This window comes from Sorex araneus, chromosome 2 (genome assembly GCF_027595985.1).
Source record: "Sorex araneus isolate mSorAra2 chromosome 2, mSorAra2.pri, whole genome shotgun sequence".
NCBI lineage: Eukaryota > Metazoa > Chordata > Mammalia > Eulipotyphla > Soricidae > Sorex > Sorex araneus.
Genome location: NC_073303.1, coordinates 218,088,984 through 218,104,922, shown reverse-complemented (window position 1 = coordinate 218,104,922; position 15,939 = coordinate 218,088,984). Strand labels below are relative to the sequence as shown.

Below are 15,939 nucleotides of genomic sequence, written 5' to 3'. Positions count from 1 at the left end.
CTAGAAGGGAAGCAGCTAGTGGCATGGGTGAGTCTCCAGACAGGTCTTCCACATAACATCCTTCGAAGCCAGCAGAGGTGCTACTTAAGGCCAGAGTGTCTCCAGGGTAGGAAGAGAACAGTGGACTACAGGGGCAGGCTGCGAGGGCTCTGCAGAAGCTCTGTGTTGCTACCTAGGAACAGCGGGTCCCGAGGTCTCTCAGGGCTGATGTTCTCAGCACGATCGAGCAAATACGCTGCTGGCACCCAGACTTGCGAAGAGCAGCGGCGCTCACCCTGCCTAGCTGCCTCGCCTGAGTAACTGTCGCTCCAGACCAAGCACAACGCGCTGACAGACGGGGTTCGCCTCTTACTCTGCTCTGGAGACACCAAGGTGTCCTGACGTTTATACCCACAGACAGCCTGTGATCACTCGACTACAAACAGGTAGACTCTCCAACACAGGCGGGGTAGCAGGCCTGAAAACTCCTAAGTCTTGTGCACTCATACTGCTTATTAATCAAAAGTCCACTGCGAACCAGGAATTTTCTTTTCAGATCTCGCATCTCCTATGACCCATAACTTAAGGAAGCCAATCGACAACCGCCAAGATTTTGGCATGTAGAGAGCAATGAAGCAAAATTCTTTGTCGTTTGCTTTTCCTCCTCTTCAGTGTTTCATCTCAATCCCCTTACCTTCAAAAGCAGTAGGCTAAGAGTTACTGCAGCAAAGAGTTATTTTGTCTTAGGGGACCAAAAACAACAGAAAATACAGAGGCCAGAGAGACAGCACGGGAGCTCGGGGGCAGCCTTCCATGTGGCTGAGCCCTGCTCTACCCCAGGCTCCCCTTGGTCCCCTCAGCATCACCTAGCTGCTGGGCGGGGACCTGGGGGCCTCCGAACACTTCCAGGTGAATCTGCACAGGGCTCCAGAAGCACCGAGTTCCCAGGCCCCTGCACTGAGTCAACAGATGGCCCAGCTGGTTAAGAATCATGTGGAGGGCCGGGGCGGGAGCGACAGTACGGCAGGTAGGGCATCTGCCTTGCACACGGCTGACCTGGGCTCCGTCCCTGGCATCATGACCCATTCATGGTCCCCCGATGAAGAGCCAGGAGTAATCCCGGAGTATGGCTGGGTATGACCCAAAAAGCCAAAAGGAAATAAATCACTGGGTGGGGGTGCGGTGGCATCTCTGGGCCTCTTGGCCACCTGGAAGGCTTTAAACTAAAAAAAAACAAAACAAATCCAAGAAAACAAAAATATCAGAAGGAGAGAGAAAGAAAATACCTTTTTGTTTTGTTTTGTTTTGAACGGAATATCTGCTCTGAAATACTGTAGAGGAAATGGGCAAAACATATGGCAGGGTCCCTATTTATTACCTTATGGTTGCACATGCCATACTAACAGTGCTCAGAGACCCAGGACCATTCCTGACTGTCTCAGATGCCACCAGGACCCCACTGGTCCCTACAGGGACCATGCAGTGCCAGGCAACGAAGCCAGGGCCCTGCTGGAGCCATATTCTCAGCTCTAAGGTCGATATTTTACATCTTGGTCAAGCCAGTCATGGTGAGCTAAGAACATGAAGGCACCACTGGTTTGGAAAATGCTAGTTCTTCTGAATTAAAAGGAGATATACATGTAACCTCAATGCTTCCATGTAGCTAAAATATTCCAACCTTTCCTGAAAGTTTTCCCAGAATTTTACCCCTTTTCTCTTGGGGACAGCAAAGTAAAACAGGAAACAAGAACGAAGTACAACCCAGACTCCCCAGGAACGACCAGACCTGAAGTGAGGACCATGTGCATGGCTGTGATGGGCAGAGGTGTCTAGCTGAGAAGACCCCATAAATACTGGTGTTTGGGGCTAGGGGAATGGGCAATGGCCGTGGAAGAGGCTTGTCATTAGACAACACAGCTTGGATTTTTCAAGAGAAGTCCTAATGGTCTTTTATACCGAAATCAAACACTGTATGAGCAACTACGATAATTCTCGACCAAAGATAGACAGCAGATAAATCAATTTTGTGTCAAACACGTAAGTGAAAATGACAAGCACTTCTGAAGTTATCTAGTTCCCCGAAACAGAGATGGTAAAGCACTCAAAATGTAGACTATCTGGTGACCTTCTGACTGACCTTCGAACTAATCTGGATGAGCACACCACACCCTGGAGGGGTAGAATTACTGTGTCACTGTTATCCCTGTTGCTCATCATTTGCTCGAGCGGGCATCAGTAACGTCTCCATTGTGAGACTTGATGAAGTCTTTTATAGAAGAGAGATAGCTTCCCTCCTCTACAGCTAAACCTAAGTCTCTTGGCATGTCTTTCTACATCACTGAAAAAGGCAGTGGGGCAAAGTTATCAAGACTCAATTCTGAACACTGCACTGAGTAGTGCTAGGTTAGACAGACGGGAGTGGAGGTCAGGGATCTTTTAGAACTCATAATCATGTGAAAGCAGAGCTGACTAAGCTTTCACGAGTAGACTTAGTGCTGGTGAAAATAAATTCCCATTTACTGGGTCTAGGGAATGAGAGGAGAGGCTTGTGGAAGAGGTGGCAGTAAACATCAGTCCGCCTCACTCTGTCACATTTATTAGTGGAGCAGAATGTTTCAGAGAATTGGTTAGTTGCCACGGTTATTGCCAATGTGGATGATGAAATGTGGTGTACCCATGTGGATGGCACTAACTTGGGAAGAAAGCTATCCAGCTATCAGAAGATCAACTTGTAGTCACTGGAGTCGGAACTAGAACCCAAATAGAAAGAAGTTACCCCCAAGAGTCCATAGAGCTGCGTTTTAGATGATGTAGATCTATAGCCAAGTAACAGCTGGAAAGTGACAGCTCCAAAGACGGAGTGGACAGCAGAGTGTTGTAATGGCCAACTGGATCCTTCAAGCTATCATCTGTTTCCGTGATGTCAGAGTACTAACAGGGGCATCACTTCTATCAGCGAATCTGAACTAGTACTCTGAATGGAACATGACTCGGGATGAAGGGTGATCCCTGTAGAGAGCTGGTGCAGTATGGTGAAAAGAAGACTGAACGGGGGCCACAGAGATAGTACAGTGGGTAGGGCACTTGCCAGCATCTGCCGACCTGGGTTTGATCCCCTGCATCCCATGTGTCCCCTGGGCACTGCCAAGATCGATTCCGGAGTGCAGAGGCAGGAGTAACCCCTCAGCACTGCTGGGTGTGGCCCCCAAACAAACTACAAAAGAACACTGAACAGAGTTAGTCCTGGTCTCATCACCAAGAGACCAGTGAACTGGGGTCAGCTACTCAACTGCTATGCTTTGTTTCCTTACATGTAAACAGGTCAACCAAGTCAGAGTGGCAGAACTGAATTAGACACAGTATGCTTTGGCAACATAAAGCATTGGGCACTAAGTTAGTTTGAAAACTCCTTTTTAAAAAATGATATTCTGGGATGATTTTCAAATCACACAGTATTAAGCATATAACACGGAACTTTTTTTTTCCTCCAAAGGGGACTCTCTACCTTGACCAACACCAACAATGCAACAATGCAGAACCCTATCTTCAGATGGCTTTCCAAATGAAAGGGCTAGGATAAAGATCCCTAAACTGAATTTGCCTACTGTTTCCTTTGCAGGAAAAAAAAAAAACCAACAACAACTCAAAACTCAGCACCTCCTAGGAATCTACCTTCTTTAAGCAAACAAATGAAAGTGGCCCCCAACTGTACCTGAGCAACTATTGCCCCTGCCTCTCCCAGTCCCATTCCCCGGGGGCAGTACCTCCACCCATCCCAACCCCACCCCCCCTACACACAGAGAGACAATATTGCTCATTTTGGCAGACATTGACTAAGGAGCTATGGAAAAGGAAATAAATTCTCTGTCCAAGAATAGGAAACACCACTATCCCAATTTCCCAAGTTTTAGCAAGGACGACAGTGACAGGGCACTGTTGGACTGAGTATGAGACTACTGACTGTTTGATTCAAAAGGGGAGAAGCTCCCGTTGGCAAGGGTTAGATCTGAATCCTAATACTGAACGCGTAAGTTGCCTATAGCTTTTCTACTGGCGCACCGGGAAGAACAGGCTACTACTGAGTGTGATCCTCTGGGCTGGAACTAAAAGACTTAAATCAAGGGAGGAGAGCATGACTGCTCTGTGGAAAATGGAGATTAGGCACTGGAGAAGTTAATACAGCAGTTTTCACCGACATTAAGAACAAGTCATGGACAGCGATATACAGAACATGCTTTACATCCATCCTAAGGCAGACAACGTCCCAAAGAGACTATATAGAAAACTCTACAGGTGTATGTTTATGCTATTTTTTTTTCTTAAAGAAACAAAGTGCTCCCTATGTTGGATCAGGGATTAGTTCTTCACATCCTTCCATAGACTCGGGAAAAGCAGGCAGAAGACACCCATTCTTTTACCTTAATATAAATAAATGCTCAAATCTTCCCCGAATGCCTAATTCTAGCAAACTCCTGGGAGGGGAGCAGACGTACCTATTCGGTCCCCTTCACCACCTATCCACATCTTAAAATGAAATCAGCAACAATAAAAATAAATTATCGAGCAGAAGCCATTTACTTAAGGGAGAAAAATATCTAATGTTGCAAAAACCACAAACTGAGTTATTCCACAAGCAGCCATGCATGGAGCAAACTCCCTCCGCTGGGAAGAGTACAGCGAAACAAAATAAAACTTAAACAGAAACAGAACAAGGAGAGATAGAGATCACACAGAGGTACCTAAAAATCTGCCTTCTCTTGTGAGAGCTAGAAGAAAAGGCTTCTTTGGAGAGTCTGTTGGTTAACATCAAAGAAAAGCATCATTACAGGAGTATATTAACCTCACTGACAAAGCTCAATGAGAAGCAGGGAACATGCTAAGTGGTACTAACCTGATGTCATTTAGATATCCGTTCTGGCCAGTCTAGGTGGAGGGGAGAAAACGGAAAATAACTTATAAGAAAACAGCATGGCATAACCGAAAAGGGTGTCCATGATGCTATGAATACCCAAGGTCCAAACCAAGCTCACCGCCCAACGGGGGGGAGGGTGCAGGGACAGAGGACCTTCCACACCCGCGCACCCAAACTGACTTCTCACCTTTAGTGGGAAAGAACACTTGGTTCTGCAGCCTTCCCAGAGCATTTTAAAAGAGAGGTTGAGAAAGAAAGGGAGGAGCGTGGGAAGGAGGAAGAGGAAATATTAACCTAGCTGCTCTATCCCGGTCAGCCCTGAGTTTATTCTCTCTAGAGTGAGCGGGGCACAACGGCTGGTGTGCTCGGTCCTGGAAGGCGGGTTCAAAGGAAGGGACGGGGACAAGAGAAAGGAATTTAGTTTGTTCTGGTCATTCATTCTCAGTGTCATTTCTGTCCTCTACAGTGTCTAGCAGGAAAGACACTCGACCTGAGACCCAAGGAGAGGAAGAAACTGGGAATGCAGGTAACTTTCAGAGTCTAGAAACAAACTTAGAAAAAATTGAAAGCTTGACACACTCCTTTTGGGACTCATTCCCCGACAGAGCCACCGTGGTGGACTCCCGGGCCTTGGGAAAAGCTGCCGAGAGTGTCCAGCGGCTGAGCTGCAGGCAGTGCTCCCTGTACACAGCCCAGGCCCCCGAGGAGCTGCACTGCAGCCCAAACACCCTTCGTGCCACTTCCTGTTTCTTTTGGCCACTCTCTCCTTCCCCCTGAGCCCGAGCTACAGGCCCACCCTTCATCAGTCCCCTTTGGCTGCCCCTCACCTGGGAGTCTTGGAGTTTGTTTGGTTTGGGTCACTTTCCTTATCTATATCTCTGAGATTCCTGATGCCTCTACCACATCAAGAGTAAAAAGAAAAGCAAGTGATAAATCCTAATGTACATATGTATGTGTTTGGCTTGAGAGAACTAGCCAGGAGGAAAAAAGGAGTGAGGAGCTAATTTTGACTTTGTTATCAAATGTTCCAGTCTTATCAATAACTGGCCCCGCTACCCTATTAAAAGTTTCTTGTGTTTTGGGGATTATCTGTGGCTTTGCCGATGATGGACACTGTGGGACAGCATTTCCCAAGTGACAGTAAAGCAGAGAAACTCAACACAGACAGCTGCCTATGATGCCACTGGCACTTCTGACTTGAAGGAGCCCAGGGCAGAGGGAGAGGGGGTTCACTTCATGGGTTAAGGACACTTGGGGCCAGAGCAATAGCACAGCAGGAAGGGCGTTTGCCTTGCATGCGGCCAACCTGGGTTCAATCCCCAGCATCCCATAGGGTCTCCTGAGCACTGCCAGGAGTAATTCCTGAGTGCAGAACAGTGCAATCACCCCTGAGTATTGCCGGGGATGACCCAAAAAGGAAAAAAAAAAAAAAAACCAAAAACCCAAACCCCAAAAAACAAAAATAACCACAAAAACACCCCCCACCAAATTCTGTAATCTGTTTTTTTTTTTTCCTTTTTGGGTCACACCCAGTGATGCTCAGGGGTTACTCCTGGCTTTGCACTCAGGAATCACTCCTGGTGGTTCTCAGGGGACCATAGGGGATGCTGGGAATTGAACCCGGGTCGGCCGAGTGCAAGGCAAACGCCTACACACTGTGCTATGGCTCCAGCCCCTCTGGAATCTGTTTATTTGAATTTAAACATCAGTTCTTGCATTAACTTGCAGTATGGCTTTAGGAGTTTACTTAATCTCTCTATGCCTAGTTCCTTGTTCAGAAAAATGAGGAAAATAATACAAGCTACGTCATAGGCCTAGTGTGAGGATAAAATTAATTGACGTAAAGTGCTATGGATAGTGGCAGAAAGATAGTACTATATAAATGGTTGCTGTTACCATCTGCCACCATGCTAGATCCATAACCTGGGGTCATCACTGGCCAGTCATGTATACATACAACTCCTCTCCTCTCACCCCACCTGAATGATTTTCAGGTAAACGTAGAAAAACCTCTTTAAAAGACTATGAATAATTTGGAGGACAACTTTTTTTTTTTTCTTGACAGAATGGCAGTATTTTATATAAGAGAGTAAGAAAATTCCTTCTCCTTTGACTCCTCCCAGGACAGGTTTATCATGTATGTTGGTGAAGGGCCCTGGAACTCTTGGATCTCCTGGGATAAATGAGCAAGTTCATGGGGGAATTCAGTTTCCTTGAGTCAGAAACTATTTTTCTAGCTAAGTGATAATGAAAAAACTACAGATAGTCTCAGTGAGGGAGGGAGACTGGGAAAATGAAAGAAGAGCAGTGTCCATCTAAGCGTATCAGTTAAAAATAGGCCATTTTTGGACAACGAAGGGAGCCTGGCTCTTCCTTTTGGTTGCTAATTTTACAGGAAGACATATAATGCTATAACCTGGACTCTATGTTTCCGAGAGGTATGGCCCTCTCTCACCTATTCTCAACCTTCCTGATTTTCTGCTACATTTTTCTTCAATCTGGTTGGCAGGGGCCCTCAGGTACAGGGGTATCAAGCACATATGATATGGACCACACATTTTAAAAATAAAGTTGCCTAAAATGATTCATGTTGCCTTTTGGCCCACAGAACCAGTCCCAGTCTAAGAAGCAAGGTAAGAAATATGGGCAGAAAGAGACTTCCTATTTAGGGAAGGATTAGCGAGAATAATGAACGGTACCCTCTGTGCAGGTGGAATGTGGAGTTTAGGAAATGGATGGTGGATCTGTGCTCTAACAATCACCATCATATCCTGAAAAAATGAGGCTGGCCAAACAAGATGAATGCATAGGCTGTTTGGACATTAAGTCTTCCACTGAGAAGCAAAGATACCCATAATGGAGAGTGAAAGTGAAAGAGGGTAAATGGCAGGAGGGTTTAATAGGCAAGATTCAGGGCCCTTTCATAAGCTTTGCCAAAACCACTTCTATTTTCAATCTATATTTACCAAATTCAGCCACTCCATTTGTTCTCTTTGTGTGCTACACAGCAGAATATATTAAAAGTAATACAAATACAAATAAAAGATCTGCAATTTCCCAATAAGACAGATTTAACGTTAGAGATCAAATTTGGGGTTGGCTGATGTTGGTTAAAAAAAGCAAAAAGCAAAAATCAATAAAACATTTACGGAGGATTCATTCCAGTCACAGTTCCAAACTTAAGAGCTAAAAACTATGGGCTGACAACTCTCAGAAGCTACACTTACCTCTCGGGCAAATATTCTCTCTCGGACCCTTTGATATTCCTCCTCTCTCTCTTCTATTGACTTGCTCCTCCTTCCATCCTGCAATGGAACTCTGATCTAGATCGATGAGCAGAATTAAGCTAGTTAAGTTCTCCTCGTACTGCAAGCTCACTGCACACCAGCAAGGAAGAGAAACCGGGAGAGTTTATAGTTGCCATCAAAAAATGGAAAAATAAAAAGAAAACTTCCAGTGTTGGGCAGATTTCACTGGGAACATCTAACCACACAGTTCAGGAGATCAGTTTTCTGGATGGTGAGGGTCTCTCTATCTCCCCACCCCCTGCCCCAGAGTATCAAGAACAACTATTTATAAGGATTGGGCTGCTTCCCTAAAGTAATTGGGTATTCTACAGTCAGCAAGGTTCAAGAGAATAGCTCAGAGAATAGGAACATTGCTGTGGGGGAAAGCAAGGGACAGGAAGACGAGAGAGGGAGAAGAAATAGGTAATTAGCAGAGCTGAATGCAGAGAAGAGTTTTGCAGAACGAGGACTTCACATCATCCCTTCTTTAGTAATCAATGCCAGACCCTGGAGACCCAAGTCACATACAGCTCAGCAAAGAGGGCCTCGGCACTGAAATCTCAAGACTGACTCTAGAGTTAAAGGTTAAGGAGTTTTTCTCATCTCAATGATAGCAACTGGAGGGAGGGAAAGACAGAAATTACAGAAATAAAGAGTAGAGAACAACACAAAGAGGAAAAGAGGAAAGAAAGGAGAGTAGCACAGAGAGGATGTATGGAGAAACAGGGATGGCGGGTGGAGGGGAGAAACACAGTGACAGAAAGAGAAAAGGAGACGGAGGACAGAGGAGCTGACAATCCCTGAACAATGTAGTAAGTCAACTAGAAGGGCTGGCCAGGTAGGTCACCACTGTGGGTTTTCTGCCACCCAACTCTCCTGATTCTGATTCTCTAACTCTCTTACTCCTCCCTGGTTTGTGAGTCGGGAGCACTGTCTTTGCAAGGATGTCCTAGTGTCCCCATCCTTATGGCTTTTGAAGGCAAGAAGCTCTGGTGGAAATAGCCCATCAAACGAATGTCCTCAGGTCACGAAAGATTCTGACCGTCAATCCAGAGGCTTGTAAAGCAACCAAGGAGACTGCGGCTCTGATCTCTTCTTCCTGATCTTAACCTATCTCCAGAGGGACCTGGTTTCATTTTCCCTAAGCCTTCAGAGCCTGAACTCTACTAACTGTCCTGTCACAAATCCCATTCCAAGAAGACACAGGATATCAAGGCGCTATACTACCCTTGGCCCCTAGCACTGGCAAACCCGTGGCAGAGAGAGTGGTGAAACTTAAAGAGTCTGATGCACTTTGAGGTCAGGCAGGACAAGGATATTAACTCTGTTACTTTCGTCTAACATGACTCCACTCTAGGTAAGTCACTTAACATCTCTTTGCCCCATTTTTCTTATATACTTCACACGGGGTTGGTGACCCCCAATATATACTAGGTTAGAGGATAAAAAGAGATAATTGATATTGTGCATTTGAAATTAAGTTTAGTTTGAGGGAAATACTCTAAAAAACAGCAATTGCTGAGCTTAGTATGAATATCACAGACAGAAAGTACACAGAGCCTGTTCTATTCTGAACCAAGCCTGAAGCCGAGAGATGCAGGGTTCCTCAGAGGCCGATTTCACTCGGCCCCAGCGTGCTTCTAGGCCTGAATCTTTCCTGAGACATGGGAAAAGGGTTCTGAGAAAACAGAGGGAAGGGCATCGGGATGGAAAAGTTCTTTCTTGCTTTCTTAAAAAAACTTTTTTTTTTTAACTTTTAAAAATTTTCAATCAAACCAAATGTATTGTCCAACAATAGATAAAGGCGCTTTCCTCAAAAGGACTCCTGAAGACATACATACAGTAGTAATCAGGAAAAGCCCTGGTCATAAGACCACAGGATATCCCAAGCACACAAACTCTAACCCTAGAGGTAATATGAAAGTTATCGCTAATTAGCATGACTCATATTTCCTCAACCCAACCCTAATCCCAGATCTCCACCGACCCTCCCTTGGTGGCCAGGCAGAAATAGGCTGGATGCAAACCCTGTATGTGGCTAGTAAATTTATCTCTGATCTTCCTTCAGGGGCGAGTTAGAAGTGGGCCACAGTTAGGCTCATAAATGGAGGGATGGGACGGACTGTTCACTTCCTACTCCCCGAGGAGTCAGTTAAAAAGGGGATACTGCCTGAGACTCCCAGCATCAAAGGTCAAATGAACTCACCTTGGTGGGAGGAATTGGGAAAAAGATTAAGGAGCTTGTAGGAAGGGATCAGAAACGCCTTCATAAACGGGTAAATTACACTATAACTTTGCCAGTTCAAGGTTATCCCTGTGCTAGGAGAAGAGTGGAAGTGGGATAAAGTAGCTTTTTTGTGGTTCCCCAAGAAATCCCTAATTATTAAAGAAAAAAAAAAGAATGAAGTCACCAGCTGAATTGAGGTTAAGGCAGGAAGGGAACTTGCTTTATCCAAAAATAATATGGAATTAGAAGTCAGTGGCAGAGCCGGGGAGTTCCAGGTCAAATGAGAAACCCCAGCAAACCTCAGCACCATGATTCTCTGAGTTCAGCTTAGCAAGTAAGTCAGTCCTCAACATTAAGCCAGGGCCAACTCGGTCGAGCTCAATATATTTTTCCATAGAAAGGTATTTCGGATTTCACTCATGCCACAAAAATTCTCTTCCCCCTCCCAGTTTCTCTTACTGCAGTCTCTTTTCATACGCCCGCCCCTTTCCCATTCTCACCTGGTTATCATCTCGGTCCATACTGGCATCATCTCTCTTGAGAATGAATCTCTGTTGAAATTCGGAATTCTTTTCATCCTTTATATGTTCTGAGAATCGCTGTTCAGGGCTGGGATCGGAAGAGAAATGTGGAAGGAAGGGAGAAAAAAGACTTTTGTTAGGAAGCAAATCTTCTTGTACAGCTCTCTTCAATTCCACATCTGTCACTTGGGATTACAGAAGTCAAACATCTAAAATAGCACATGAAGCTTTTATTACAATCTTCAGATCTTGTTATTTATGTATCTATAAACTTGTCTTCCTCTAAAGTTATATATATCTGTCCTATAGGGGAAGACGAAGACAGGCCAAGGGCCGGTAATAGCAGTTTCCAAAGAAGAATATCCTGAAGTCTCATAGAGTCCAGGAATTGATATAATACAGCCCCCGCTGCTGTCCCCCTCCTCAGAGGGAGACATCTTAATCCTTCTACTCAAAGGTTGCCCAGGAAGGTCTTCCCCATCTGTGGTTTATTCCCTTACATTCTTGTATTGCTAGTTTTGTTGATGATGACGGCTTTTCCAGTCTGATCAACATTGTGGTCCATCCCAAAATAGGCAGCTACCCGGTGTAATAGCATCCGATGATATGAGGTCATCTGAGGGAACTTCTTGAACTGGTTACTGAAGGGAAACCCGGGGAGGGAAAAAAAAGTAACAGCAGGAACAGCCGATTGTAGTTTTTCTTACAAGTGTTTAAAGAGGGTAGTTTTTTAGGAGAAACGTAGTATAAGGAATATGTTTACTCAATGGGAAGCAAAAAGTTTCATCTTAATTTTTTTTTTTGGCTACTGTTGTGAGGGCTACTCTTGGTCATGCTCGGGGCATCTAGGGCTGTACCCAGGGTGCTGGGCAGCGGTCAGGGTGGGGGCTGGGTACGTATGGTGCAGGGGCTGGTGCTGAAACCTGTGTGCTCTAACACTCGAGACACATCCCTTATCCTCTCTCAGACTCTTTATCTACACATTGGATCACTCTGGCCCACTATCCTCTTTATTCTGTAGGTCCAAGCTCTCACCCACCTTGATGGTAAGTCTACAAAGCAAGAGAGGGAGACATTTAAGAAAAACACAATAGGGGACAAGGGCAAGGACATCTTGCTGAAAAGATAGAAATTATTTCTTAGTGCAAATATATGCCATAAAAACCTCTCTTATCCATTCTGATTATTCTCAGTATCTTTGGTTCCCAGTGAGTAACTACGTCACTATCAGACTTTAAGGAAACATGAAAGGATATTTTAAAGGTGTACTAAATTTCCTCCTAATGCCCTTAATGCCCCCACCCATCTCTAGATGTGTATTTTTATTCAGGTCACTTACTTGTTGTCATTAATAAATTCCAGAATCTCCTGTTCTAATTTTAGCAGCATCATTCTGTCCCTGTTCAAAAAAAAAAAGTTAAAATAAAGCAAAAAGCAGACCTTCGATAAGACACTGAAAACAAGGATTGAAAATGTAAGTTGCTTACTAGGGAACTTGAAGGGAGGGACAGGTTCAAATCCCTACAGAGGATTAAAAATGCTGAACTCTGGGCATCCCTGACCTGTCTTCTTTTTTTCCCTTTTTGGCTCACACCCAGCGATGCTCAGGGGTTACTCCTGGCTCTGCACTCAGGAATCACTCCTGACTGTGCTCAGGGAACCATATGGGATGCTGGGGATCAAACCCAGGTTGGCCTCGTGCAAGGCAAACGCCTTGCCTGCTGTACTATCACTCTGACCCCCTTCATCTATTATTTTAAGAAGAAAAATAATCAGGTATTCATTTGACAGAGCCTTCTTATTATATAGTTTGCTTGCTACATTTGACACCTACGTCTGTTGGCAGTCATATGCATATAAATACATATTTTATACACCTATTTATTATTCTAATTCATCTGCTTATTATAGGATTTAAGCAATTGTGATTTTAGCTTCTATACAAAGCAATTATGATTTTTAGCTTATTTTCTCCTGTGATTTTTAATAGTACTCCCAAGCATTCTTTGTGCTTCTTTCTCCACAGAATTTTCCCCAACTATTCTGAAAGCAGAAATGTCAATATGAGAGTATTCAAAATCCCTCAAATAAAACTACAGTGGAGAGAAATGAGGGTGTGGGGCAGGTATTCTAGATTTTAATATTAGAAAACATCTCTGCAAAGTTACTTGGCCTTTTAGGACTCCTGCCTGGCTCCTTTTCCCCTTCCATCAAATCATGCTCTTACCTTGGATTCTTTTTCAGTGTATTTACAATAAATTCATGTAGGTCTATTCCAGTGGAGTCTGTGTATTCTTGGCTGGAGTCTAGAGCAACCACAACAACAAAAAATAAAATTTGAAATAAATAAATCTGCTTAGATGTCTAATCCCATGCTGAAACCCATAATCTGCTCAGGAGAAATGAGAATCAAAAAGGTAGAAATGACACCTCTGGGTGATGTTCAAAATAAGTTTGAAGGGCTGGAGCAATAGTAGAGCAGGCAGGGTGCTAGCATGCAGCTGACCTGGGTTCGATTCCTGGCACCATACACGGTCCCCTGCCAGGAGTAACCTCTGAGCACTGCTGGTTGTGGCCTAAAACCAACCAACCAGTCAACCAAATAAAAAGTAAACCCCCCCAGAACCCCAAGCCAACAAACAAAAACCTCCAAATCTGCACTATTTAAAAAATAAAATTCAGTCCAGGCATCTCAGAACCCAAATATAAAGGGTAACTGGAGACTCTGGTTCTGACGATGGTCAGTGTCACTGCTAAATCCACAACATTTAAAAAAAAAAAGCCAGTGTCCTCCTATGACCAGTGTCAATGCGGACGGGGTGATGGGGCAGCTGTCTATGACCGTGACTCCCTCAGGCAGGGACAACAGAACTGCAAGGAAAATAACTGAGTTAGGTAGCTCTGCAAACAACCATGCAGGCCGTGAACAACTTCCTCAAGCAGGGGACACTGGGAACTCCGGGGCCAGAAAGGCCAGCAGGCCGCAGGGTGAAAGGGGAGGAGACGGCAGAGCCAGGTCCTGGGAGGTGCGAGAGAGGGTGTCCTCACCTCTAGACAGCATCTTCCTTGGGACCTTTTCTTTGTTTTTGTCCTTGTCTTCTTTTTCAGAGACATCCTTTGTGGACTTTTCTTCCTCCTTGTCAGAGGGGCAGCTGATATGCAACTGAATGATATCCTTGGGTTAGGGGGAAAAAAAGAAACGTAATCAAAGGAGAAAAAGATTTTAAGTCTTCTAGACCACCACCCTTAAAATCCCCAAAAAGGGAACTCTTGGGGTGGCAGCATCCTCTTACTGGAGTGTCTGCTTAATTCCTACTCGCCTTTGTTCTACCAAAGCGCAGGCCAAGTCTTCCGTGCCAGCAGCCACAGCCCTCTGCACGGAGAGCTCCAGTTACACGGGCTGTTCTTGGCATCGGAACTGGATGACACTGCTTCTAACTAACAGAAGGAAGAGGTGTGGGTGGGGAAACAAGATCCCGCCCTGGGCACTCCTGTCCGCATCACCCTGGGTGGTCCAGATGTGAAGAACTAGGCTCTTTCTTCATGCTCTTATTCATGTTTGGTTTCACTGCAGCAGCAGCAGTCCGCTTTGAAGCTCCGTTTACCCTCTTTCCAAGTCTACAGCTGATGCTGCGGTTGCTATATTACCTTTTCCCAGCCAACGGCCAAGCTGAAAAGCAACACTTTTATAAGGAATCTACCTGGGATTCCAGTGGCCCATCAGCAAACGGGGCAGAGGACTCTTCACATACAGCGAGGCTTCGTACCAACTTGAGCTTGGAATTGGACTGAAAAACACAAACACAAATATACATCTTCTTGGTGGACATTCAGAAAGGTTTCGGCTGAATGAAGGGCATCTCTTAGAGTCTGCTTGTGCTTCCACTAAGTAGTTTTGTTTCTTTTCTCCAAATTGGTCTAGTCACCTGTTTCTGCTTCACTTGAAATATAATTCTGCTGATGGCAGCAGAAATACAAAATGAAATAGTTACTTTAGTTAGAGAAGGAAAACGACTACCTTCTCTTCTGTCCCTAGCCCAGTGCTCCATTTTAGACTCAGAAGTATACCAGGAACATGGAGCAGCAGAGCTTAGGAGAAAGGTTCCAGCTTGTGGAGCTCATGCCCCTTCAGTCAGCTTAATCAGTGGCTGAAGAAACAGCAGTACTCCTACATTAAAAAAAAGTCCTAGGCTCACATATGCTGCCTGAGCCCACGTGTTGCTTGCGCCTGGTGGCCGAGCACATGTGTCACCCGAGCACATGTGTCGCCCGCATCTCCCCTCTTGCGATGTGTACTTTCATGCTTTCTTACTTTTGTGTCTAAAGCTCACTTATGTGTAGGGGCCTCCTCCACCCTTGGAGAAGCTCGAGTCCTCTCTTGAACGCGTTATTCTTACTATTCTCTCCCACTTATCCCTTCCTCCTTCCCTCAGAAACCTCTAAATAAAATCTATTTACTTAAAAAAAAAAAAAGTCCTAGCTTCTGCTTTTGATTTTGTTCTTATAAACTACTGACCTCTCAGTTTCCATAATTCTACAATAAAACCTGGATACAAATACTCATTTGCCGTGAGAATTAAATCAAATAAAGTAGACGTCCGTATCAAACAAGAGCCTTACACAGTGTAGACAAGGAGTGTAGATGATGCTAAGTTTGAGGTGCCAAATGTCTAAGAAAGAAATAAAGAGAAAGAAAATCCTAACGTTTGGGGATTAATATGATAAAAAGGAAATTCACTTCATTTCTTTCTGATGGCTGGAGAATAATCCCTGCGGGAACTGAAATTCACTGCGCAAATCAATGTTCTCCTAGGGATCCCCAAGCTAAAATTTGCATAGTGACTCATTAGAAATCTACCTGTAAACATTTGCTGAGGATTCTTTCAATAAGATGAAGGCTCACAGTGAATAGAAAAGAGCCAGATTTGGTATGCGTGTTCTGGGTAGTTCAGTATAACGAAAAGAACTTGCAAGTCTGAAGAACTGACTTTTAGTTTGGTTCTGCCATGAACT

The 15,939-nt window shown here is 44.7% G+C and overlaps 1 protein-coding gene across 13 annotated transcripts in view; it reads right to left on the bottom strand.

Moving 5' to 3' along the window:
* Window positions 1-15,939, bottom strand: part of R3HDM2 (R3H domain containing 2) — a 184,269-nt gene that overhangs the window by 32,571 nt on the left and 135,759 nt on the right. For 8 of the 13 annotated variants that reach the window (XM_055128739.1, XM_055128740.1, XM_055128741.1 and 5 more), the window contains 9 exons: window positions 14,628-14,714; window positions 13,975-14,101; window positions 13,154-13,232; window positions 12,266-12,325; window positions 11,427-11,567; window positions 10,906-11,014; window positions 8,119-8,214; window positions 4,871-4,902; window positions 4,719-4,772 (listed from right to left, as the gene is read on the bottom strand). In XM_055128739.1, the coding sequence (XP_054984714.1) occupies window positions 4,719-4,772; window positions 4,871-4,902; window positions 8,119-8,214; window positions 10,906-11,014; window positions 11,427-11,567; window positions 12,266-12,325; window positions 13,154-13,232; window positions 13,975-14,101; window positions 14,628-14,714 (785 nt within the window). The remainder of the gene's footprint in view (window positions 1-4,718; window positions 4,773-4,870; window positions 4,903-8,118; window positions 8,215-10,905; window positions 11,015-11,426; window positions 11,568-12,265; window positions 12,326-13,153; window positions 13,233-13,974; window positions 14,102-14,627; window positions 14,715-15,939) is intronic. The other 5 variants (XM_055128736.1, XM_055128737.1, XM_055128746.1 and 2 more) reach the window with 3 other exon arrangements.